Source organism: Poecile atricapillus, chromosome 15 (assembly GCF_030490865.1).
Source record: "Poecile atricapillus isolate bPoeAtr1 chromosome 15, bPoeAtr1.hap1, whole genome shotgun sequence".
Taxonomy (NCBI): domain Eukaryota; kingdom Metazoa; phylum Chordata; class Aves; order Passeriformes; family Paridae; genus Poecile; species Poecile atricapillus.
The window spans coordinates 14,021,626-14,048,192 of NC_081263.1; the positions used below are offsets into that span (position 1 = coordinate 14,021,626).

The 26,567-nt window shown below is 48.2% G+C and overlaps 1 protein-coding gene across 1 annotated transcript in view; it reads left to right on the forward strand.

Annotated features, from left to right (window-relative positions):
- The window catches only part of LOC131584837 (cingulin-like protein 1), a 37,141-nt gene extending 15,361 nt beyond the window's left edge, over nucleotides 1-21,780 (forward strand). Inside the window, exons 15-20 of the mRNA XM_058850342.1 lie at nucleotides 129-409; nucleotides 1,614-1,773; nucleotides 2,484-2,655; nucleotides 3,270-3,424; nucleotides 4,368-4,685; nucleotides 21,610-21,780. Coding sequence (XP_058706325.1) covers nucleotides 129-409; nucleotides 1,614-1,773; nucleotides 2,484-2,655; nucleotides 3,270-3,424; nucleotides 4,368-4,685; nucleotides 21,610-21,780 — 1,257 coding nt within the window. The remainder of the gene's footprint in view (nucleotides 1-128; nucleotides 410-1,613; nucleotides 1,774-2,483; nucleotides 2,656-3,269; nucleotides 3,425-4,367; nucleotides 4,686-21,609) is intronic.
- Nucleotides 21,781-26,567: the final 4,787 nt, after the last annotated feature.

A 26,567-nucleotide genomic window follows, 5' to 3' on the forward strand; every position in this document is an offset into this window, starting at 1 on the left:
CGCCGTGGCACTCTCAGGACAGGGAGAAATGGAAAGTTGTCCTTTCCCTTTCCTCACGGCCTCTGCTGTGGCTGACAGTGGCAGGCTGTGGCTGTCACCTCTGACTGCTTTGTTCTGTTTGACTGGAGGTGGAAGAGTTGACATCTCAGCTGGCAGCCTCCCAAGAGTTCCAGGAAAGCACAGTCCAGAGAGCCCAGCAGGATGTGAGTGAAGCCCAGGAACAATTACAGCAGAAGATCTTGGAGACCGAAGACATCCAGAAGAGGCTGGAGGAGGTAGAAGATCAGAAAAAGGAGCTCCAAATGCAGCTACAGCTAATGGACAAGAACTGGAAACAATGGGAAGAAGTGGCACGCCAGAATTCAGAACTGCAAGCATTCGTGCAGCTCCTAGACAGTGAAAATAACAGGTAAATGAAAGCCTGTGGGACTCTGCATTGTGGTGAATGCATTCCCTCTTTGCCATCTTTGCACCTACTTGGGGCTCTGGTAGCATTTCCTAGGTGGCAGATTCTGAAGTCTCCCTGAAGACACATCTCGTTATCTGTATGTTGTGTTCATTCTCTAATATTTTAAGCCTTCAGTTAGATTTTTTCTGAAGACCAAGGCTTTTGGGCTAGCTCTTTCCCTCTAGGGAGTGTTGTGCTGTTAGGTTAGGTTAGGTTAGGTGGGTGTGTTAACAGTGCTGGAGCTGCAGTGTAAGGAGCTGGATACATCCATCAGCTCCACCTTGGCTGCTGTAACTTGAAGCCTTTGGGATCTGATCATCCTGGCATCTGATGCCTTTGCTGGGCTGAACCTTCTTAAGGCCCTGAGTTCTGATCAAGCCCAGATTGCCCTGGGAGGCACCTGAGAAACAAGAATGTCTCTGGTGCATTGTTCCTGACAAAATGCCCCCCGGAGCCTGGAGGGGCTCAAGCAGGGTCCCTGCCACCCTCCACACTCACAGGTGTTACTGACTGTGCAAAGAATGCAAGAAACCAGAGCAAGGTTAGGGGGGCTCCTCCAGCTGATCAAGTCAAGCCAGTCTTCAGTGCCACAGGATTCTTCTTCCAAGAAGAAGACAAAGGAAAGGCAGAGCACTCTTGCTTGCCTGGAGGTTTCTGCATCTTCCATCAGCTTGAGCTCCAAGCCTCTGTTGCCACTTCTGCCTTGGGCCTTTGTTCCTCCAGCTGCAAGTAGGATGGGTGCTGGTAAATCTCTGGGAACTTCCCAGACATCCCCTGGCTGTAGGGTGCTGCTCCTCCTACCTGGACATACAAGATGGGGGAAGGAAATGTCTCTTCCATGTTGACCAAAGCTCTTCCCCTTGGAGCCTGGTTAGTCAGAGGAAAATTCATCCTCTCCCCTAATGTCTTCATTGCAGGACTTTGTTAGGATTGTATTCACATTCCCATCTCAAATAGAAGGTAGGGCATGTAGGCAGGAACTCCCTGTTCTTTCAGGAACTAGAGCAGAGTGGGCACATGCTGGGCTGTGACTGCAGGGGGAACAAACAGCCAAGTTGTTCTGACAAACCTCATCGGACAGAGCAGTTTTCTCTGAGGTGGTGCAAGTCCTAGGAGTTTATAAAATGTGATATCATTAGTAATGAGTTGCATACTTCCTTTCTAGGCTGATTCTGTCTCTGGAGAAAAAGAACGTGTGCCTCAGATCACTGGAAGAGAAGAACGTGGCACTGAACAATCAGCTCTCTCAGCTTCATTCTGCTCTTCAGCAGGCTGAACACCTCTCTTCAAGCCATGCAGGACAACTGCAGGAGCTCAACAGCCAGGTAAGCTGTGCACTCCATCCTCTTCTCCAGGGACACACAACACCACCTTTGGCATGGTAGTCCCAACCTCTTTCCCCTCCCAGCAGCATCCACTGCCACCGTGTTCTGCCCAGGGCTGCTGCTGCTGCACCCTCAGGCCAAGGCTGGATCTGGTGTCTGCTGCCAAAGTTTTCCCCCATTCTCTCCTGGGTCCCAGCAAGAAATGTGGGAGGAGAAGCAGCAGCACACTCCTCTGGAGCTTCTCTGTCCCTCTGTTAGCAGTGCTGTCCCTGACAGGATTGGTGCCTGTGCCAGGCACTGAGCAATGTGGGGACACAGACGTGGCTATGGCAGGCTGGGCAGGGCACTTCCACCACAGCCAGTTCAGCCCGTGTTCAGAGCTGCAGCCTCAAGGATGCCCCTTGCCTCCCTTTCCCTGTTTTCTCTACCTTTGTCTCCACTGGAATCCTTGGTTCTGCACCTTCTGTTTCTGGCGTATTTCTGCCTGAAGTAATTTCTCCATCAATGCTCTCCCTACTGCCCACTCTGCTGCCTCAGGAGCAGCCCTGTCCCTGAGGCTCTCTGCATCCATCTTCCAGACAGGGGCCCTGCAGGATGCAGTAACAGAGAAGGCAGCTGAGCAGGACACTCGAGAGAAGGAGCTGCTGCAGGAGCTGGAAAAGTCCCGAGCAGGAGAACAGAGCTTGAGGGATGCTGTGCATGTGCTGCAGGTTGAGATGTCTGAGCTGCGTCTGAGGCTCCAGAGCTCTGAGGAAAGAGCAGAGACCATGGCCACACACTGTGAGGCCATGGAGATGGAGCTGAGGATGGCTCAGGCTGACTACAACCAAATCAAGGCCTGCAATCAGGAGCTGCAGACACTGTTGGAGGAAACTCAGCAAGGTACAACTTCTCTCCCATCCATTGTCCCATCCTGTTCCACCAGTGGGGATCTCTGATCCCATGGAGAGGTAAAGGCCTTTGCCCAGAGATGGCAGACAGGAAAAACAACCAGTATGAGATTCATCCCTCCAAGTGCCTGTGAAAGATTTTTTTTGAGAATAATGCTGCGGCTGGCAGTGCCAACTGGCTCTGCTGTGGCTGATCCCATCCACAGCTGGTGCCTTTAAGGTGCTGTGTCTGTGCTAAGCAGCTGGAGCTGGATGCCTCAGCTCAATTCCCCTAAGCTCTAGGCCATGCCAGAGCCTCCAGGCTATTGGCCCCTCTGGAGCAGGGCTGCACAGGCATCCCAGCTGCTTTGTCTCTCTTGGATTGTTCACTCTGCACAAGGCCAAGAGCAAACACACGTTGCTATTCCTCTGAACCTTGCCCCTGCCATTCCTGCTTTTTTCTCTGCCTGGAAGTTTCCTTCATTTCTCTCAGTTTTGGAAGCTCTTGTGGGCTTAAGACTTGGCAAACCCCGTCAGGCAGAGAAGACAGTGCTGTTGTCTCTGCAGGATGCCCATCAGTTTACTTTACTTTGCTTTCCCCCTTCTCTTTCCCTTTCCCTCCTGCAGCAGTATGGAGGGCAGAACACCAGAAAATCTTTCTAAGAACGGGCCTGAAGGATGAGGCCACTGCCCTGAAGAAAGAGGCTGTGACTGTTCGTCAGGAGATGGAATATCTTCGGAGGAAACTGGAGAGTCAGGAGAAGGAAAGGAAGGATGTGCTGGTGAGAATGGCAGATGCCACAAAGGGCCATTTCCTAGCTATGTTTGTACCTTGCGTTACCAGTTCAAAGGAGCACCTCTTTCCAGTTTAACTTTCCTAATGGCATTCTTCTGAATAAAGAGGAAATGATGTTGTAATCATGTCAAAGCCAGTTAGCACTGAGGCTGCTGATTTTCCTCCATGCTGGAGTTCTGTGCCCTGGAAGCTTTAGTTCTCAATGGCCACACTGTCTCCATTGACATTGCATGGTTTGGGCAATTTCTGGTGTCCAAATCCATGTTCAGATTTCTAAATATGTGGAGCTGGCAGGAGGGGTGAGAAGACCAAGTTTGCTGTTGATTGAAAGGTGTTTGGCCTTGGCCATGTGAGAGCAGGCAGTGGGGAGAGAAGAGAGGAAAGCCAAGTGCTGATGCAGATAAGGACGTGTGCCTGCAAGGGGACAACTCGTCCTGAGTGGCAGCAGGGAATGACAGCCTGATCTGGCCATTGGTGCTGCAAGAGAGGGCAGTGGGGCTCTCGGGGATGCTGCCATGGAAACTCTACACAGGAGTGTTGGAAAACCACTCCTGTTGCCTCAAGCCCTTGGAATGAAATGCTGAGGATGTTTGCTCTTCCTTGCTGATGGAGAGCTCATCCTTGTGGCACTGCCTAAATCCTGCTGAGCATTGACTTGAAATCCTGGCTGCAGTTCTGGCAGCTCGTGCCCAAAGGAACACGGGAGTGGAGCTGCCAGAGGTCGGGGAAGGGCAGAAAGGAAGCTGGGATGGGCTGAGCGAGCTGGGAAAGAGGCAGCGTCAAGGGGGGCCCAGCCAAGGTCTGCAGCACCACGAGAGGCAGAGAGAGAGGGGCAGCACGTGCCTGCCCCTGCAGCAGGAGTCCAGATGTGGTATGAGAAGCAAACCAGGAGAAGCAAAGAGTGAATTTTCTTCTCCCTGTTTTGGCAGCATGAACGGGAATTGTACGAACAGCAGCTGAGAGTCCTGGAAAAGAAGAAGGGAATGGGTGCACCTGACGCACAGAGTCGGAAGAAGATAAGCCAGGAATTGGAAGTGGAGAGGGAAGACATGCAAGAAGTTTTGGACCATGGGACTGCTGCTGCCTTGAAGAAGAGAGGAAGAGAAGAAATCAAAGGGACAGAGAATGGACAACTCCAGACTTGGGCACAGAGGAAGAGAGAAATGGCCAAAGGGACTTTGAAGAAAAACTTCGTAATCCTGGAGAGAAAATCTCCTGACAACAGCGTAGGCCAGTCTCATCTCCAGGTAGGCACAGGCACTGACCTTCAGTCTACTCCAATGTCCCTGAAGAATTGCAGTGATATTTCCCATAAAGAAGTGGGACTCTATATCCCTGTCAGTCCAGGCCTGCTTGGGCAAAGCAGCCCAGGCTGCAGCAGGCAGCCTTGTCTGTCTGCCTGGCCCCAGCCAGAGACCATTGACTGCCAGATTGTTTCCTGGCACGCCCAGAATGACTGCTACAGCTCTGGAGTTTGCTGTTCAAATCAGCTGCAGGCCAAATGCTGGGCATGGGGAGCTGCTTCTCCTGTGCTCACACAAGGGGAGGCAACACATGGGGATTTGGATTTGGTGTGGGAAGGAATGGAGCAGGTGAGCAGGGCGATGGACTAAACCCAGCAGAGTTTTGTACCAAGAGATCTGAACAGCAGCAGCTGCACTGCTGGTACCTCGAGGATGCTTCCCAAGATGGAGATTTCTGAGGGACAGCTCTTGTGGTGTTTGAAATAAGGCAATCATCTCCCCTCTGAATCCCCAGCAGGCTGTTGGAGCACAAGAGGAGCAGCTGTTATGTGTCTCACAGACCAGGCTGGAACCTCTGCAAGCGCTTGCATCAGCAGAGGAAAAGACAGAGGCGCCTGAACTAACCACTGAGCCCAGGAGAACTTTAGAGCAGGTAAAATGGGCTTTCTGTGCCTCCACAGAGCCTCAGGCTCCTCTGGAACACAGCACGTTTGCCCAGGCAGTGCTTTGCTGTCCCCTGCTTGTTTCCTTGCCTCTCCCTGTCCCTGCTGTGGGCACACCCTTTGGTTTGTTCTGTCTCTTGCAGCAGCCCATGGCTTTCTCAAAGGTGCCTTCACTGCACTGTCTCCCTCCCTGGCCCCGTGTCCCTGGACACACACTGGCCTCTCTTGCGCAGCCCCCAGCGAGAGCTTTTTGCCCCCAGTGCTGTCTGGTGCAATTCAGGGTCTCAGAGCAGAGATCTTGCCTTGATGTCCAGAGGTTCTTTTGCTCCATGTTTGCTTACGGATTTCTGTGACCTTTTCTCCCATCCAATGTGCAGGTGGAACCTGAAGGGAGAAGAATCAGAACTTTTAGGAGAGTATTCCCACCACACTCTCTTACGTCACGTGTCCCCAAGTCTGACCAGCAAAATACGTTGACTTCTCAAAGAGAAGAGACTTCCAGCAGCTCAGGGGAGCAGTAGCCCTCCTGCTGATGCACAGCCTGTGGAGCAAGGGGTCAGTGGCCCAAATGTGTCCTTTGGAAATCAGAGTTGGGTTCCTCACGGCTGTTGGAACTCACTCTGCTAGACCTGTGGGGGCCGAGGGATGTACTGGGAAGGGTTTGGCAGCCTTGGACTGGACTTGTTGATCATCTGAGCTCTGTTCAGGGCCAGTCTGGGAGCCTGTTCCTTTCCCCTTCCCCGAGGGCAGAGTGTTGGTGAGGGCTGCAGTTGGAGGCTGTGTCTGCCCTGACAGCCGGTACCGTGGGGCTGTGGATGCTGCTGCCAGCGTGGGCTTGTCTGAGCCGGGCCTTGTGCCTCTTTCAGGTGTCCCTGCTGCAGTCACAGCTGGCCCGAGACCGACAGCACCACCTGGAGAGCTGTGCAGGGAGCAGGCACGAGACGCTCCCCTTGAATCACAAGGAGCAGAAGGGATCTCCTTGCTCCCTAAACTTCTCAGAGAGGAGCCAGAGTGCAATTCGATTTAGTCTTAGCCTTAGTATTTGTCAATAGTTTATGTTTCAAGGATAGTTATAGGTGTAAGTGATAGTTATAGGTGTAAGTAAACCTTTATACAACTGCGTTCCATAGGATGTAGGATATATTTATAGACAAATAAAGAGGTTGTTATGATCACAATTAAACTAAAAGATCTTTGTCTGAATTACTTACTCCCCAACGTCAAAGTCCACTCAGCCGTCCACCGACGCAGAGTCTTCTGTCCGTTGGGGAGATCTCAAAGGTAGGTAAATTTGGGGTGTGATTTTCTAGTCTTTTACAAAGCAAGGGGCACAGGGCCAGAACCAGAGGAGATTGATGATCATTGTGATGAATTCCATTGCGCAGGGGGAGGTGTAGGGTGCAAAGCAAACCACGTCTTGCAAGTCTTTGCTCACCAGCAGGAGCGAGGGCAGTGTAGCGTGCAACCACCTGCAAACAATCACTTGGCAAACATCCACCTCAGCTAGGCCCAAACCCCTAAACCAAGTCCCTTGTGATATTCGGGGTCTCAGTCTCCATCCTTGAGAGGGTTGTGAGACAGATGACAGAATCTTCGGACTGTCTCTTACACTGAGTTATGTCTGTCTGCCAAAGTTGCAACACTTGCAACCCTCTGGGCTTGGTCCCATAATGCATAGGAACACATGAACCGTGACTGTCAGGGTTGTGTCATGGAGTTACTTTACCTTTAAGGAAAGCTGGAGTTGCTGGGGACTGCCTGGAGTCTTTTCTCCTGACCAACTATCGGTCATTGCTGAGAATTGACAGCAGTTTTAGCCATTGAAAAGTGGGATCAACTTGTGAACCCCACCTTAAAGTAAAGAAACAGAACTCTCTTGTTCTCTTTGTTTCTTGGCTGTGAAAGGTAGCAGAGCTCCGGTGGCCTCCGGTTCCCTGCCCAGGCCACACGGCCGGGCGGGGGCCGGGCTGGGCCTGCCGCGTCTCCCGGCCGGGAGATGGGGCCTGCGGGGGCTTGCCCCGAGCCAAGCCGGGCCGGGCTGGTTCCTGGTTTGGCTGCAGGTTTTGCCGTGATGGAATTTACCAGAAACTGCCGAGTAAAGAAGGAGAGGGGCTCTGGGCCTGCAGCAAGCAGAGACGGTGACCACGCTCTCCAGAACAGCTATGAAGAACTTTCCATCCCAGACGGCTCCAGCTCCTGTTCAGCAGAGATCACCGAACCATCTACAAAAGCTTGGGCAGGATTTTAACTCTTTCTTATCCAGATGAGACTTGCGGATTAATCTTTTTATCCAGAGAGAGAAAAGGAGAGTGATCAACATGAAAAGAGACTTTATAAACTACTAGTGGCAAGAAAGAAAAGAAGCTTCAAGAAAGGTAGAGAATTAAGAAGATGCTTTAATTAAGCTGAAATATCTTTCTGTTAAAACTATGGGGATGGACAATGAAGTCCTGAAAAGAACTCCTTTAATTCATGATAGAGTATGGGGAGGAATAGAGTGTTCAAAGTGTAAATTTGAGTAAAAAGTAGAGTAATTATGGTATAGTGAAGTGCTGGGAGATTTGAAGCCTTGAGAGGCAATGAGAAAACTGTTTTCTAGTGAAGCTCACAGAAACAGATGAAGAATACTTTTTGCCTTTGACTAACTTATCCGTAAAAATGCTATCCCCAAACTTATGACCCATAACACATTTCAGAGTGATGTGGAATGGGAGGGGTGGGCTTTGATAACAGCAGCTCTGGGCAGCTGATATCAAGGAAACGGAAAACTATAACAAAAATAGTTTTCTTGTGAGAAACTCCATAAATTAACAGAAAGAAACTTCTGTTTCTCTACAGAGACTGGTGAAAAGACTGTAGAAGGAATTAGGACTGTTTAAACCATCAAAGTTCTAAAATTTTTGTCTCATCATGTGAACAAAAGAATGGTGGGCAGTAAGAAATGAAAAGGTTTTTCTGGAAGTTTATTCTGGTGTTCTTATTATTGTAGTTTGTCAATAAACTTTCTTTATTCCTTTTAAGTTTTACGCCTGTTTTGCTCTTGTTTTAATCCATATCTCACAACAAGAAATAAGTATTTTTTTTTCCCCCTTTTGTTAATTACTAGTTTTAAACCACGACAGGTTGATACAACAATCATTGAACGAGCATCATTGTTACTAAGACCAAATTGTCATGGTAATGCTTGAAAACCTTGATGGTAAAATGGATGAGATAAGATAGCTTGTTGCCTGTGGTGAGGAGCCATTAAGGCAACATTGGCAACAAGATCATCAGCATTTCCTTCAGTGAAAAACCCCGGGAGAGAAGTGTGACTGTGAATATGCATCACAAAATATGATTCAGTGCGTTGCTGAATTGTATCCCACAATTCCACCAACACATCAAATAAAGGTGGGTGATCAATTCCAGATAAAACCACTTTATCTAATTTTCCGGTCGAATTTGCTCCATAGGCAGAATCTGTCACAATATTTACAGTTTGAGGGAACAATTGAAATGCAGTGGCCGTGGCTCTCAGTTCAACAATTTGCAGTGAACCAGTTTGATATTTCACCACAGGTTGCCAATTACCATTGATTTTCAATGCAACTGCAGCTTTTTCTGGTTTTCCAGAGCCATCTGTAAAAGCACTGGGTCCATCTACAGGGCTTTCCATACTTAACTGCTTTTGGCCAACTGGTACTTGCTGAAAAAATCTCAATGAAGGGTGACTTGGTAAATGATAAGACAGCTGCCCTGTAAAAGCAGCCATAGCAGCTTGTAACGTAAGCATAGCAGCTTGTAAGTTATCACAGCTTGCCAAGAACTGTTGGCACAGCACCACTCAAAATACCAGTTCTGAAGAGGCAAAACAATTCTTTCAGGATCTTGACCAGTCAATCCAACACGTTGTTTAGGAGACTTAATAAGTTCAGCAATTAATTCAAAAAGACCAGGGGCAGTTTTTATAGATAGAAAAGGTAAAAATAACCATTCTAACATACGTAAAGGATCTTCCCACTGGTCACTCCATTGCACAAGAATTGCAAAAGAAGTCATTGTTATCAATCAAAACAAATAATCGTACTATTTGTGCCAATAGGTCAATGCGAGAGACAAATTTCCCAAGCAAAGCTTTGACCAATTCAGGAACAAAAAGGGCTTCTGGGGTCAACTCACGGGTATCAGTAGGGTTTTCTGACCCCTTTAACATTTCTAAATGTGGTTGCAATTGTGAATTGGTAAGTCCCAAATAAGGTCTTATCCAATTAATTGATTGTCGGGGCTTGCATTTCTTCATGCGGGAACAGGAATGACACAGCACCAATATGATGATAGGATCATGCATTTATTCTCTAAGTTTGGGTACATTTATACTGTACACAAATCTATACACACGAGTATTTCTCCTACAATTGACTGCATGTGTTGTTCGTTGTCACTTAATTGTAAAACGTAAGCAGGGAACAGAAACTAAGTGTGAGACTAAGTCACAGAGGCTTCTCACTTTGGCCTGAGAAAGTCATGAAAGAATCCAAACAGTGCTTGGTAAAGGACAACAACCTACAGGTATTGTTTAGGCGAGGGGTGGTGTTCCACTTAACCAACGATGGTGGATGTGTTGCTTTAATGGCCAAGGAGAGTTTTACCTCTCAGACCTTCTCGAACATGTGTATAAAAGAAGATTAAGAACAATGAACTTTGCTCTCTTGGACAATGCAGCTGAGAGAGTCATGTAGTGCTTCACCATCCCTAAAATAGTGTGACAGCTGTTCACACACCATTAGAAGCATTCTTATTGGATAATTACATTTGTGTATACCGGACCACAACTTGTTCAATTTCTCTATTTCTCATCCTGTTTAGCTCTTTCTTTGTGTTCTCTTGCTGACCACGACTGTCCCTTCCCTGTCTGATAACCCTGCTCTTGTTCTTAAGGGTTCCTCTTTATGGTCAAATTTGTTCTAACACAGCCCAGACTCTTACATCTCCCCCTCTCTTCTTGAAAATTGGAATAACTAAATTGTGCATCATTTGTTGAAGGCCTTGTAACAAACAAGGAAGAATCAGCATAAAACCTGGAAATACAAGCAGTAACATTATTGCCCCCTTGATCAAGGTCTGCCACCAACCCTTTAAACCTACCCTAGCAAGCCAGTCAGAAATCTTCAAAATCTTCACACCTGCATCTGTGTGCTGACAACAAAAAATCTATAGCTGCGTGATTTTGCAAGATAGCATGCCTAATACTATCAACATCAGTTAGCAACTCACTCAACATTTTCAAATTTAAATTAAGCTGTTTTTCTCCCCAACAGGCAAGATGAGCTATATTTTTCGCATTTATGGCAGCCATTCCCCCTGGTAAAAGGAAAGATATTGCAATGATAGTTGCCAATGATGGTGACTGCACATTATCATTCTAAGCCTGTTGTGGTTTTAAAGCATCAGCTAAAAAATCACTAGAAAACTTACTTATTTCTTGCCGTGAGATATGGGTTAGAACAAGAGCAAAACAGGCCTAAAACTTACAAGGAACAAAGAAGGTTTCTTAACCTAACTACAAGAATAAGAAACCAGACTAGAACTTCTAGAACTCTTTTTCTTTACCACACAACCATTGTCTTGTTCACATGACAACACAGAGACAAAACCTTGGTGGTTAAAACAGTCCCAGCTTTGCTATAGTCGCTTCATCAGTCTTTGTAGAGAAAAAGAAGTTCTCTTCTGCTGATTTATGGAGTTTTTCAGAAGAAAAACTTTTTCTAATGGTTTTCTATTTTTCTGATGGCAGCCACCCAGAGAACTCTGCCATCATTTCTCTCCTCCCATTTCACACCACTCTGAGGTGTGTTATGGGCTAATGAGTCAAGAGGGGGTGTCATTTCAAGGATGAGTTATTCAAAGGCAAAAGTTCTCTTCATCTGTCTCTGTAAGCATTTCTGGAACCAGAAGTTTTCTCTTTGCCTCTTAAAGGCTGCAAATTTTTTAACAACTCTCACTTCTCCATTTCTGTTCCAGCATCACATAAGATCACAACTACTTCACTATTTGCTTAAATCCACACTTTGAAACACTCTATTCTCCCCCAAATACTCTTTCATTAATTAAAATTAAATATAAATTTAATTTATATTTAATATAAAATAAAATATAAAATATAAAATATAAAATATAAAATATAAAATATAAAATATAAAATATAAAATATAAAATATAAAATATAAAATATAAAATATAAAATATAAAATATAAAATTAATTTAATTTAATATAAATTTAATTCAGAAACTCATGAACACTATTGTCCATCTCAGTAGTTTTAGCAAAAGAATATTTCAGCTTATTAAAGCATCTCCTTATTTCTCTCTCCCATCTCTAGCTTAATTCCTTTTTTCACTGTCTTTGATAGTTTGTGTTACCTCTTTACCTGTTGATCACGCTCTCTCTTCCCCTCTCTCTGAAAAAAAAAACAAAACGACTAACCTGCAAGTCTCATCTGGGTAGTGAAAGGGTTCAAATCTTGCCCAGGCCTTGTAGATGCTCTTGTGATCTCTGCCGGAGCGGCGGCTGGAGCTGTCTGCGATGGAAGATTTTTCATGGCTGCTCTGGAGAGTGTGGCCACTGTCTCAGCGCGCTGCAGGTCAATGGCTTTCTTCTCTTTACTCAGCAGTCTCTGGTGAAACTCAGCAGTGGCAGAAACTGCAGCCGAGCCAGGGACCGGCCTGGCCCAGCAGGCCTGCTGTGCAAGGCCCAGCGAGCCCTCCGAGAAGGGGCTCCTGACACTTCACACTCTCCATCCTCCCTGGGAAGAGTACAACTCTGGCCAGCCCTGCTCCCCCCCGCAGCCTTCTCGGGCCTGGGTGGGGGGAGGAGGAGGCTGAACTGAAACCCTGTTACTTCTTCAAAAGCCAGAAACCAAAGAGAACCAGAAATTCTCGGGCTTAGGTCTTAAGGTGGTGTTCACAGGTTGATCCCACTTCTCAATGGTGAAAACTACTGTCAGTTGTCAGAAATGGCTAGTTATTGGCCAGGAGAAAAACTCCCATCTGCCTCCAGCAGCCTAAACTTCCTTAGGTGTTTCCCTTTGTTTTCTTAAATGCTAATCCATCACGGCTGGGTACACTGGACTTTACATTCTCTCCCAACTGCCTACTTTTCTGTCCCCTCCTCTCTCATTCTACTTCCTTTGTCTCCAGGTCTTCAACCCCCACCCTCTCCCAGCCCACAACAGCACCCAACAAACCAAGCAGAACATATCCAAACCACAAATGGCAACACACAGAACCGGCAACACACAGAACCAGCAACTTTCCTTCTGTTATAAATACATATTGTGATATTGGCTTTTCACAAGTATTAAGATGAATGGTGCATGTATAATGTTAGAATAGCTTTTGCAATGTCTTTTTCTTACTCTCCTGCTGTTAACTAGAACGGAGACATAGATCAGAAGAATTTTAGACATTAGGTTTAAGTCCTGTCAGAACAGACAGGATAACCTCCAGTGAACAGATGAGGGGGCCCAGGCTGCTCTCAACACTTACTGCCTGTGGAAGAACAAGCCATGGCCCAAGTTCAAAGACGATAAGAGAGAAATTAAATGCACAAAGTCAAGAAACACGCATGCTCTAGAAAGGTGGACCCAAGAGTGGCCATGCAAAACATTTCTTAGAAAAGTCTGAATATGCATATAGTCCATACTGTACAAATGGTATATAAAGGGTGTTTCCAAAGCACCAGGTGTGCTCTTGGCAGAGAGCCAAGGCATCCAGCCCTTACTCTTTGCTTTGTTTTCTGTCTCTTATTGTCTTTATTAAACCTTCTAAAATGTTACAGGAGAGTGAACCTCGTTTTTCATAATTCTTTCACCTAATAACCTTTTGGCTTCAGCAAATACCACCTCATCTCTCACAATCCTATAAAAGTCTTTGTTCTTCTTCCCAAAGTTCAGGAGTTTAGCATGACCTCGGCTGAGGAGCAGCCCATCTCCATTAGTAAAGCTCACTGAAATATATCAATTGATTTAGCTAGTTGTAATGATCATGGGTCATGTGTTTTACAGAGGGCACATAATATGAGGGACATGGATAGGTGGATCAGGATGTCTCGAGCACCTTCCAAGTACCCCAGCCCACGGGGAATGGGAATGAGAAGAAAAGAAGGCTACTTGCTCCAACTGATTCAGAGAGATCCCATTGGAGACACGCCTAATGGACTCTTTCCCTTTGTTCGAATCACAGGACTTTTACAGGACTGCTCTGTCTCCTTTGTGGTCAGGAAGCTCTAGCGACATGACTTGTATGCACTGGGCGGTGGGGGTAGAGGAGCTCCTCTACCTGGGGAGCGGGGAGAATAAACCAGTATAAACCAGTCCAGACTGGGGCAGCCGGGGAAAATTCAGAGTCACAAGGAGCCGCTGGGAGCGAGGCAGGGGAGGGGCGGCAGTGACCAGCGAGGGGAGGCTGGGGAGAAGTTCCCGCCTCAGCCGAACCCCCTCAGTGATTGACAATGGGGGGCAGCTCCCACCCAAACCGCTGTTGCAATCCTCCTCCCGGTGGGACCCCTCTGTCCCACCCCCTGTGGTGAGAGCCTGCTCATCTCTGGGCACAGGCGGCGGAGGGGGTCCTGGAGTGGATACAACACGGACTCAAAGTATCTAGACACAGGAGGCTCAAACTTGCATGAATAATCCCGGGTTTATTGTCTGTCGTCCATCCGGGGCAAGAGAGAGACCGAAAATGCCTTGGGTCTTATCTCTTATACCAGGGGGCAGGGGTAATCAGGGGATGCAGGGAGGTCACAGCCAATGGGAAGGGGGAAGGGAAAGAAGGTTTTCAGGTAGGAACTAACATTACACAAACCAGAGGTGAGTTTTACCCTTGGGAGGTACCAAGATTTTTAGATGCACTACAACACCTCACCCTTTTCTGTTATACAAAAATGAGAAACATGGATTTGAGTAAGAGGTAGGTTATTTCTAAAAAAAAGGAAACAGAAATTTTTTACAACATATTCACAGCCAAAGTATGCAGGTCAGAGGCTAGAAAGGTTTCTTCTCGCTCTCTCCCGCAGCGTCTTCTCTTGGAAGCAACAGCCATTGCTTCTCTTCTCTTGCTGGTGCTGGATTCTTTGGAACAAAAGGTTTTACCCATTTCTGAGGAATCCATCGGGGGCCTGTGGGAGTGGATACACACGCGTAACCACGCCCCCAGGTGACAAGTTCTTAGGGGCCCTTGGTTTGCCAAATTTCAGGGTCCCTGATTAAAAGCGGTGGATGCTGCGGCAATTTAAACTGATCACCACTGTTAAAATGCCGAGTCACAGGAGGATTCATGTTTTCAAATGAGCAGTTTAGGAAGTTAATGGTAAACAGAGCTTTACAGAGTTTCTGTTGGGGAGACATCCACAGTGCCTCGCTACCTTGCCTGGCTAGGACTTGTTTGAGCGTCTGGTGTGTACGCTCAATCACAGCTTGACCTGTGGGGGAATGGGGGATGCCAGTTTTATGTTCCACTCCCCACTGCTGGACAAACTCCAGGAACTCCTTGGATTTATACGCTGGGCTATTATCTGTTTTAATTTCTTTAGGGATCCCCAATACGGAAAAGGCCTGTACTAAGTGTTGTTTAGCATGTGCAGTCTTTTCTCCTGCATGAGCAGAGGCATAAACTGCTCCTGAGTATGTATCAATGCTCACATGTACATACTTAAGGCGACCAAAACTGGGGATGTGAGTGATATCTGTTTGCCACACCTCACAGCTCTTAAGGCCTCGGGGATTAACCCCGATGCCTAATGATGGCACTGCCTGGAGCTGACAATTGGGACAGGTAGCCACGATGGCTTTAGCCTGATCCCGTGTCAGCTGGAACTGACAAATCAGTCCTGGCACATTTTGATGGTATTGCTGGTGACTTAACTTTGCCTGTTGAAACACACCTGGGAGACGTACCTTTTCAGCTGGGGCAGCAAGGGAATCAGCCTCTCGGTTTCCCTCAGCGATTTCACCTGGCAACGGGGTATGCGACCTTATATGCAACACATAGAAAGGTTGTTCTCAATTTGAAACAAAATAAATCCGTTTTGAAAACAATCTAAAGAGATGTTCGTTCTCAATGTCCTTGAGAACTGCTTGTTCCGCTCTGGACACCACTCCTGCTACGTAGGCTGAGTCAGTAACTAAATTAATTGGTTCAGTAAACTTCTCAAAGGCTCTCACGACCGCAGCCCGTTCAGCTATCTGGGGTGACCCTTCTACAAACTCAACATCAGCTTCCCAAAGCTGAGTCTGTGGATTTCTCCAAGTCATCACTGACTTGTGGGATGTCCCAGATGCGTCAGTGAACACTATGAGAGCTTTGAGTGGCCTTCGGCTCCTTTTCTCACGAGGAATGAGATGGAATTCCTCATGAAACAATTTGTGTGATGGTGCATGGACTGAAATTTGCCCACTATAGCTGTCCAGAGCAAACTGGAGGTTAGCATTGCTCTGCAGCAGATGCTCAAACATCTCTTTGGTCAGTCTCTCAGGGGAGTTTTTGCCTTCTCCAGAGAGCCTGACTGGGAGGTGAATACACATAAAGTCACAACCTGCCAGTTCCCGCAGCCTTATCCTGGCCTTTTGAATCAGCTGAGCCATCAGCTCTTGTGGCTTGGTGATAGTTTTGGGTCTTTGATGGGAGAGGAAAATCCATTCTATTATTAAGAGTGGATCTCTCTGCCTGTCGGCCCACTGGAATATTAACCCATGTAGATGTGGCAATTTCCCCAGGACAATAAATTTGAAAGGCAGCTCCGGTTTGAAGCGGTGTGCCTGTCTTTCTGTCAAGGCCTTTTGTGCCTTTTCAATTACAGTTTTTGCTTCTGGAGTCAGCTCCCTGGGAGACAGTAACTCTCTCTCCCCTTTCAATAAATTGAGTAGGGACTCAGGTCTTCATTCGTGAGACCTAGCCATGGTCTGACCCAGTTTAGTGACCCGCATAGAGAAGGGAAATCTGCTAGAGTTTTAGGATTACCAACAATTTCCAATTTTTGCGGAACAACAGTCCGTGCAGTAATTTCCAGGCCCAGGTATTTCCAAGGTGGCATCTTTTGAACCTTGTCTTCCTGCAATTGGAATCCAGCAGAGGTTAAAACTTTAACCACTAGGTCAAGGGTGTCTTTCAGTACGTTGCTATTGGGGCAGCATATTAAAATGTTGTCCATGTAATGCAAAATGACAGCCTCTCTCTTTTCAGCACGCACTGAGGACAGCAAAGATCCCACATACCACTGGCAGATGAAGTAGCAAACTTTGGTGCATCAGCTGGATGCAGGGGAATTTGAAAAAAACAGTCTTTAATATCCAGTACTGCTAGTAACCAATTTTGTGGTAACATAGTTGGGGATGGCATACCTGGTTGGAGAGACCCCATGTCCTGTATTTTTTTGTTTATTTCTCTCAAATCTTGCAGCAGGCGCCATTTATCTTTCCCTGGCTTTTTTATTACAAACACCAGGGAATTCCAAGGGCTGGTTGTTTCTACATGTGTCCTTTGGCCAATTCTTCTTCTACTAATTTTTCTAGCGCCCCGAGTTTCTGTTTGCTGAGAGGCCACTGATTCACCTAAATTGGATTATTATCTACCCAAGATAGCTTTTGGACAGGACGCTCTACAGTGGCCTCTATCAAAAATCCTGAGGTGTCTCAGGAATTGTTAATTTCACTCCCCACTGGGACATGGTGTCTCTTCCCCACAGGGGGCACTTGTAATCAATTACAAAAGGTCGGACACTAGCCAATCTTCCGTCTGGGCCTTCAATCTGGATGGTATCTTTAGCAATTTTAGCCAGTTTCATCCCTCCAACACCCTGTATTTTTCCTGCCACCGGTTGTAGTTCCCAATGTGAGGGCCACACCTTCTCTGGTATGATAGTCACATCTGCCCCAGTATCAATTAACCCTTCTACATGGAGATGTTCTGATTTATGTGTTAAATTACATCCCATAATGGGCTTGTCTTCACCCACTACTTCTGCCCAGTAGACTCCTGGTGCTTTGTCATCTACTGGGACTTCTGTTGGAACAGGGATCACCTGGGCTATGACCTGCCCTTTGTCTACATAGTAAGGTGGTTGAGGGCACCTAGCTAAGAGAGTGAGGTGTGTTAGGTCTCCCTTAATTGTCATGGGAGCCACCTCAATCTCTATTGGTGTGTGTGCTGTGTCTCCAATAACAAAATACCTACTATCCAGTCCAGCCAGGTCTTGTGAATTATCCTGCAAGTCTACTCCAACGATAGTCCATTGATCAGATCTGAAACAAAAAGCTTTAGAAGTTACAAGTCTGAATCGCTTTTGCGGTTGCCAGACCTTATTAGGCAAACGTTCTTCACAATTATATTTCTGCAGTCTCCCACCCCGCTCCCTTTCCTCCCCTTTTCCCATTAAAACAGAGTCTTTTTTCTGCTTCAGGTCTGTCATTTTTATGTCTCTGCACTTAACAGAAAAGTGCTGAGACTTTAGTTTTTTGGTTGATTTACTATAGCTTCTTTCTGCTGTTTCCCTTGTTGCTGGGTTTGAGGACACTTCCTTGCAAAATGTCCGGGCCTCTTGCACTGGAAACAGATGATGTGCTGCTGCTGTTCTGGTGACATCTGTGGCTTGTTCATTCCTGGTGTCACTGCTGCTACTGTGCTTGGGCTGCCTGGTTTCTTGTCGTGTACACTGTACAAGTCTGCTTTCTGGGCACACGCTTCAATCATATCTGCTATGGTGGGTGGAGGATTGATAGGAAGACTCAGAATTACTCTACGACAAGCCTCATTGGCATTTCTTTGGGCCATTTCTTTAAGCAGTTCCATCTAGGCCACTGGTTCTTTAACTTGTCTCTGTATCTGTAGCCTCAGATGATCTACAAACTGTAAGAAACTCTCACATGGGAGCTGGTTAATATTAACATAACTGACTTGAATATCAACTGTTGGTAATTGGTTAAAAATGTTTTCAGCCACATCACAAACTTTATCTGCAACAAACTTTGTTAATACTCTCACTTGATCAGCAGGGTTAATCCAATTTCCCTCCCCACATAAATGTTCTAAAGTGATTTCATTGTTCTCTGTATCATATGCACTTTGATTACTTTCTTTGAGTTCAGCTAGGAGTCTTGTCAACAATTTTTTCCATAAGCTTTCCCAAAGATCATATTCAGAGGGAGTTAGTAGACACCAAAATAAATCTTTAATATCTGCAGGAATTAAATCCTGTGATTTCAATGTAGTTCTTATTATTCCCCTCAAGACTTCACTATCACGACCAAAACCATTTTTAATTTTACAAATATCTTTGATTACTTGGTAATTGAAAGGCTGATGTTGTAATCGCATTGCTCCTCTGCTGTTATTGTATACTACAGGAGCCGCTGTTAGCAGAATTTCATCTTCTCCAGGGCTGGCATTCCCTGGGCTTCTTTGCCCGCCCCCCGCCATGCTGAGCCCCAGGGTGCCCGTTCCTTCCCCACACCTGTGGAGAGACACAGCTCCTCCCCCGCAGAAGCCGGGAGAGGGTCCGTGCCCCCCCATACCAGGCCCCAGGGTTCCGCCCCCCCATGCCGGGCTCCGGGACTCCGCCCCCCCCATGCCAGGTACTGGGGGTCCCATTCCCTCATCAGGCCTGTGGAGAGGCCTAGCCCCACCCCCCCAGGAGCTGGGAGAGGGTCCGCATCCCCCCACTCCAGACCCGGAGGCTCGCACCCCCCTCCCGGGGGGCAGGGCCGGGACACCCCTCCCCCTGCCCCTCTGCAGGAGCAAGGGGTGTAACTCCCTCCCTCCCCACCCCTCCTGCCCGTGGGACAGGGGGCGGAGGGATAGGGGATAGGGTTACAGCCTCAGGGGGCAGGGTCATAGGGTGGGGCCAGGCAGGGCTGGGGGGTGGAGCAGGGTGGAATGTCAGGGGGAACAAAGGGGTTGTGATAAGGGTTATGGGTGGAAACTGGTGGCTGGAAGGGATTATGGGTAGGAGAAAGGGGGTACACAGGGGGATTCACCATGTGGCTGGGAAACACGTGGCCAGTGCCATTTTGGCTCTCAGCCATGTGGGGATAGGAAGATCCATTTTCAGTAACACTGGAAGGGTATAGGGAGGGAGCCTTGATGGCTTGTGAGCCAGGACTGGGTGACTGAGACAGACACACGGGACTAGAACTTGTATTGTTTGTCTCGGGTATCTTTTCCACTGGGGGAGCAGAGGTTTTGGGGGAAAAGTTAGGGAAGTCAGATGGATGCTGTGGTGTTTGTTTGTCTTCCGTTTTTATTTCTCTGTTAACCAATTCTTTTCAAATGAAAAGAAAAACCGGGAGGATTTTCAGGGCCGATTTGTCTCCTCCTTCTATTTTTAAGGTTAATAAATTTCAAATTTCATCCCAGGCAGTTACTGAATCTAATTGCAACAATTCCATCTGTTCACTTTGCTGAGTCAAATATGATACAAACTGTTTTATCTTCTTTTTTGAAATTTTCACATTTGTGGTTTTTAAAAAATCTTGTATTTTTTGTGTATGACTCCTTTCTTGTGTGGAGAGCCGGGATCCCATTTTGGAGGTCACAGCAGCTCTGCACACAATCTGTCTATTTTCCCTACCACAGAAAACAAACTGGCACCCCAAGGATTACAATTAAACTCACACTGGTACAGGCAGCAGGGAGAATTCCCTCTCCCCCCACCCCGTCTCTGCCCATGGCTGGGGGGGATCCCCACACACTCAGGACGCTGCCGCTGGGAAGGGGTTACACGTGACACAGTCCCCCGGGGTCTGTTTCACTCTCCAGCCCTCCCAGCCCGGTGCCAGAGTTCAATCTTACCTTGTTCTGTCATTTTCTGGAGGTGGAAAGATACTCGTTCCCCTGGAATCGGTCCCCTGGTGCTGGAGGATTTTCGACTCCTTTTCGGAAACTTTTTTTGCTGTATTTTTTAAACAGCATCCAAAGTCTCCAAAGAACGGCTCACCCTGGCTCTGATAAGCCTTTGAACATGGGCTTGTTCAGCCCCTTGGCCGGGCGCCACTCTGTTGCAATCCTCCTCCCGGTGGGACCCCTCTGTCCCACCCCCTGTGGTGAGAGCCTGCTCGTCTCTGGGCACAGGCAGCGGAGGGGGTCCTGGAGTGGATACAACACGGACTCAAAGTATCTAGACACAGGAGGCTCAAACTTGCATGAATAATCCCGGGTTTATTGTCTGTCGTCCATCCGGGGCAAGAGAGAGACAGAAAATGCCTTGGGTCTTATCTCTTATACCAGGGGGCAGGGGTAATCAGGGGATGTAGGGAGGTCACAGCCAATGGGAAGGGGGAAGGGAAAGAAGGTTTTCAGGTAGGAACTAACATTACACAAACCAGAGGTGAGTTTTACCCTTGGGAGGTACCAAGATTTTTAGATGCACTACAACAAACCGCGGGCAGGGAAAAGTGCCCTCAGGGATTGGCTGGGCGGGACGGGGGCGGGGCTGAGGGTTCCCGCCTCAGCCAAACTGCCCTCAGTCATTGGCTGCCTGGGAAAAGCCTCAAAACCTCCTCCAAATTTCAACAAAACTGACAAAAATGGAATAAATTCCAAGAAGTATGAAATATTTCAAGCTATCTTTTAGTTACATTTAAACAGTGGAAGGTTGAAAAGGCAGATTGTGCACTAAAACCTGGCAAAAACAAGAAAACCCCCCAAAACCCCTTAGAGAATCCCTCAAAATTAAATGGTGTAGAAGCATAATAAATGTGGGCATATATAAATCAGTTAAAGCCATATTTAATGAATAATTAAAAAAGAGGGAGGTGTAAAATGGGGTGCTAAAATCCCTCAAGAAAGGACCAAAAAAAGCCCAAGCACAACATTCCCCTCAGGCCTGGGCTGGCTGTCCAGCAGCTCAAGGAGAAGAGTCCTCCAGCAGCTCAGGGGAGCAGCAGCAGCCCACTGCTGATGCACAGCCTGTGGAGCAAGGGGTCAGTGGCCCAAATGTGTCCTTTGGAAATCAGAGTTGGGTTCCTCACTGCTGTTGGAACTCACTCTGCTAGACCTGTGGGGGCTGAGGGATGTACTGGGAAGGGTTTGGCAGCCTTGGACTGGACGTGTTGATCATCTGAGCTCTGTTCAGGGCCAGTCTGGGAGCCTGTTCCTTTCCCCTTCCCCGAGGGCAGAGTGTTGGTGAGGGCTTCAGTTGGAGGCTGTGTCTGCCCTGACAGCCGGTACCGTGGGGCTGTGGATGCTGCTGCCAGCGTGGGCTTGTCTGAGCCGGGCCTTGTGCCTCTTTCAGGTGTCCCTGCTGCAGTCACAGCTGGCCCGAGACCGACAGCACCGGCAGAACTACATTGAGAGCTGCTCAAGGACCAGCCAGGAGCTGTCAGACCTTCACCAGGAGCTGTCCTGCTCCTTTGCAGCTGTGCTGAAGGAGCCCAAAGCTGCTCTTGTGGATGCAGAGACTTGAAGCTGCATCGGTCTCTGAATCTTAACAGATTGGCAGGGACATCCTTGGGCCATCAGTCTCTGGAGAGACAGGCCCTGGAGAAGGCAGGTGCAGCTCTTGTGCACAGAGGATTTGTGCCCTGCTCAGAAGGCAGTTCCTGTCAACTGGGGCACAGAAATCCTGCCTAGGACACAGACAAACGCTATCAAAGATGAGGGCAAGAAACACCTGTCAAAGCTTTTCCAAGCAGACCCATTTGGTTCTTGAAGGTCTGTTCCTAGTGAGGAATCTTTGATGTAAGCAGCAAGACTTCTCTTCTGCCTAGAAGACCTAGTGATATATTACCAAACAGAGAGCAGAGCAGAAAAAAAATGCACTTGTGGCTGTCTCAGGATTCTTAATCTATTTTATGAGCCTTAAACACTGCAGCTCTAGGCATTTCTGTGTAGGAATTTGAAAAGTTCCTGAAACACCATTTTTCCTCCTCAGGTAGCTGTTCTAAAGGCAAAGCTTTACTTTCCATGAATACTTATAAACACCAAGAGCCTTTTAGGCTTTTCCTGACATTTCCCCTTGGTCAGGGAAGACAGAAGAATTGCTGTGACTCAGGAACTAAGCGCATCCCAAAAGAGCATGCGGGTCTTGAGAATGCTGAGCCTTAAAACTGATGCTGCCTAAAGCAGCAACTTGGAACTCATGTTATGAGCCAGGTCCCTGCCCAGCTGCCCAGCAGGGCTGTGGGGACATGTGGGAGGCAGGGCAGGTGCCAGGGCCAGCAGGGAGCTGGGATGGGGGGAGAACCAGGGAGGGCCGCTCCAACAGTCCCTGGAATGTTGGGATTCGGACCCTGGCAACCGTCAACAGTCCATGGAATGTTGGGGGTTGCACCCTGGCAACAAACAGAGCTCTTGGCTTTTAGGGTTTGGACCCTGGAGCTGTCAACAGCTCATGAGCATTGGGGCTTGGACCTTGCGACGGCCAACAGCACTTTGATTGTGTGCTATTGACCCTGCAAAGGCCAAGAACCTTTGGAGATTTGGGTTTGGACCCTGCAAAGGCCAAGGCCTTTGGACCCTGGGGTACAACCCTGCGAAGGCCAAGGGCCTTTAGACATTAAGGGTTAAACCCTGCGAAGGCCAAAGGCCTTTGGACACTGCACTTTGGACACTGCTCGTGCCAAGGAGCAGATGGACATGCGACGGGTGAGTGAGAAATCCACTGCTCTCCTTGTGCCAGGCCCTGCAGGGGCCTGGGTGGGCCTGGGCTGTGCCTGAGGGAAGGGTTCCCTTTGGGAATAGCAAGGGTTTAACAGTCGGCTGTTCCAGAGCTCCAGCAGCTTTGGTGCTTGCCGTGGGGACAGGCCTGGGAGGGAATGGGGGGCACCTGGCCATCCCAGAGCACAGACACATCTCCTCCTCCATCCTTGTCCCACCAGAGGCCATGGGCACAAACAAGGGTCATCGCCTTCCCCTCAGCCTAATTTACAGCGCAGCCTCAGCACATCCCAGAGGCAAACATGGGTTTCTCCCAGACATTTCTGAGATGATCCCCAGTGGCCTAAGGGAGGCCATGGGGATAATAGGAAGATGCTCCAAGGGCTGGAGTACCTGTGACAAGGGCAAAGGAGGCAAGAGTAGGGGTTGTCCAGGTGGGAGAAGATTCCAGGGTGATCTTAGAGCCCCTATCAATGCATGAAGGAAGGGCCTGCAAGAGAGCTGGACAGCAACTTAAGCCAGGGGCCTGAAAGGACAGGACGAGGGACAATGGTTTCCCACTGAGACAGGGCAGGGATGGATAGGATATTTGCAGGGAATTCTGCCCTGTCAGGGTGCTGGGGCCCTGGCATGGGTTGCCCAGGGAAGCTGTGGCTGCCACTGGATCCCTGGGGGTGTTCAAGGCCAGGACGGATGGGTCTCTGGGCAATGCCCATTTTGGTGTCCTTAGAAATGATGAGACACCTTCCAGCATGTTTGTTTGTGCTGCTGTCAAACTAGTGGGCTGAAAATATTCCCAAGGAGGGGAGGAAGAGCTCAGCTGGAATTGCTGTGCTCTGGGACAGGCTGGGAAACACTTAGAGGCGACTGCCTTGGGGGCAGGCATGCACTCTGACTGTGCTCTTCCCTGTGCTGTTCCAGGGAGTTCGAGGACTTTCTCACCAGGGACAATCCTCCAGAGCCCCTGAGGTGAGTAAACTGTGCTGAGCTGCCTGGGATTTTGAAACTGATTCTCCAGGAATGGACACTGGTTCTTGTGGGATCAGAAGAGGCATCTCCATAGTACTTTGGAATAGGAAGAGAATGCCTGACTACCAGCTGGATGTGGGCTTTCAGGCGCTGATAGACGACGGTGACAGCATGGCCCATTCCATCATCTGGACTGACAATCCTGGCAGCATTCGCTCATCTCTGACATCCACTGATAAACAGGATGATAAACAGTGATAAACACTGCTGTGGACACCTGCCTCAAGATGGCACACACATTTTTTAGCCAGGGATATGCATGTTCATCAGCAAAGTGCTGCCTGCTTCTGCAAAATTTGTTGCTCTGGGCAGCCACAGAGCCTCTAAAACAGGGAATGGAGTTGGGGAAGGGTCTGGAGCACAGGTTTGACGAGAAGCAGCTGAGGGAGCTGGGGGGGGCTCAGCCTGGAGAAAAGGAGGCTCAGGGGGCACCTTCTTGCTCTCTACAACTTCCTGTAACAGGAAGGTGCAGCAGCTGAGGGTTGGGCTCTGCTCCCAGGGAGCAAGGGACAGGACACGAGGAAACGGCCCCAAGCTGTGCCAGGGGAGGTTTGGATTGGGTGTTACAGGATAGCTGCAAGAGAAGGGTTTGTTTCTGATGGTCCCTCTCAGACAGTCTCAGTTCTGGGGTATGTGGTAGGTTTGGCAAATACACAGCAGAGATTTTGCTTTTGAAGAAAAGAGCTCAAAAACACGGTTTACTCTTCTGGCTTGAATAGCAGCAAGGGCCACTAGACACCTTCTCTGTGTAAGACAAGTGGTATTGTTGGTGTGAATTGCTGAACAAAGACATCTGCATTGGCCACATCAGCCAGACTTCCATCAGTCACTAAATGTCTGCTCACCACAAGAACCATTTCACTGACAAGCATCCACTCGTTGCAGAGAGATGCTTTGAACAAGAGAGGAGGTGACATTTTGATGGGGTTTTTTTTTCTAGAGGAGGAAATCCTGTATATTTTCCTGTGCTTCAGAGAGCAAAATTGCTTTCCCCAACCTTCCTGAAAATGTCCAGTGCTGAAATAGATCCTGATAGAAATTTTGTTTGCCAAGTGTCACTTGAGGAAGATGCATTACTTTTGGGTAACAACATGGAGTTTGGAGTAGGGATGTTTGTTGGCAAGGAGCTGTCTGGTCCCAGGCAAGGCAGCAGGGCCTGACACAGCAGCTCCAAGGTAACAGTGGCAGAGGCTTTTGCAGCCCAGGGTGTCAGAGCTGCATAGGGCAGATGCTGTGAACCTTTGAGCCCAGAGCTCTGGTGCTCCTTGTCCTCTGGCTGCCTGCGAGGTGGCACTGGCTGGCTCTGCACAGGGCTCCTGAGGAAGGGCTCAAGCTGTACCTTGTCCTGTTTCCAGGTTTCCCAGGAGCAAGACTCATCGAGCAGGGCTCTGGAGCAGCTGCGCCGGCAGTCCTCTGGCCAAGGGCACGCACTGGCCCAGGTGTGCAGAGAGAAGGAGCTGCTGGGCCAGGAGAAAGCTGCCCTTGAGGGACAACTGGCAGCTATGGGACAGCAGCAACAAGAGCTTCACAAGCAGCTGGCAGAGACCAGGTAAAGACAGGGAGCAGAGCCTTTCAGATGATTTTACATTCCATGGACATAAAATGGAAGTATCTCAAAAAAAAAAAAAAGTCACAATATGAAGGTAATTTTTCTGACATCTAAAGCCAGCAAAGCTCTCGTCAGCCTTGGGCTCCTGTTTGTGCTCCCAAGCACACTTCTGGGGGAAGTCAAAAGCAAGCCACCCAGCCCTGAATTGAGTAGTAGTTAAAGCATGCAGATGTTGAGTGAAACCAAGTTTCTCTTAGGTTTGGTTCCTTATTCTGGGCATTGAACATCCCTCGTTCCTTACCAAGTAGCTTGACATGATCCTGGTCTTCAGAACTGAAGCTCCATCTTGAGCATTCCAGGCTCTTACCTGGGGACGTTGGGAGTGTTTTGTTCTAGAAGGGGAAGTCCTGTATGTTTTCCCTTGTTGCTTGCTGCCATTCCGGGTGAAGCCAGAGGCTCCTGCGGAAAGTCTTGAGGCTTTCTGCTTCCAAGCCCACTCTTGAGAAGTGTGGGCCAGGTGCTAGAGCTGGTTAGAGAGCAGCAGGGAAAGCTCATCCTCAACGACCTCTGGGGATTCTTGCTAATTGTTGATGGGCATCCACCTGCCAAACCCACCAAGGTCCCTTTGCATGGTCCCTCTCACTCTGTAAAGGAGGACAAGTCACTTGGGCTACTGTCTGCTTAGCCAACAACACTGAAATTAGGGTGGCAAGCCTACTCCTTGACCTTGCAAGAGTTTAAACAGCAGTCTCTGAATTCAGGTAGTTGTTGTTCAGACAAAAGGATGTTGGGATTTTTTTACAAGTGCTGCCATGACCATGAGATTTTTCTGCACCATGCCAAGTAGTTCTGAAGTCTCTTAAATACAGGGTGTCTGGAAGATGATGTACCTTTATGTCCATTTTCAAGAGCATTAAAAAGTCAGGAGTCAGCCAGAGCAAGAGTCTGTTCTGTCCCCCTGCAGAGCAGCTTGCAAGTGCTGACGAGAGAAGGGCTGTGAGCAGAGTCTGAGCCTT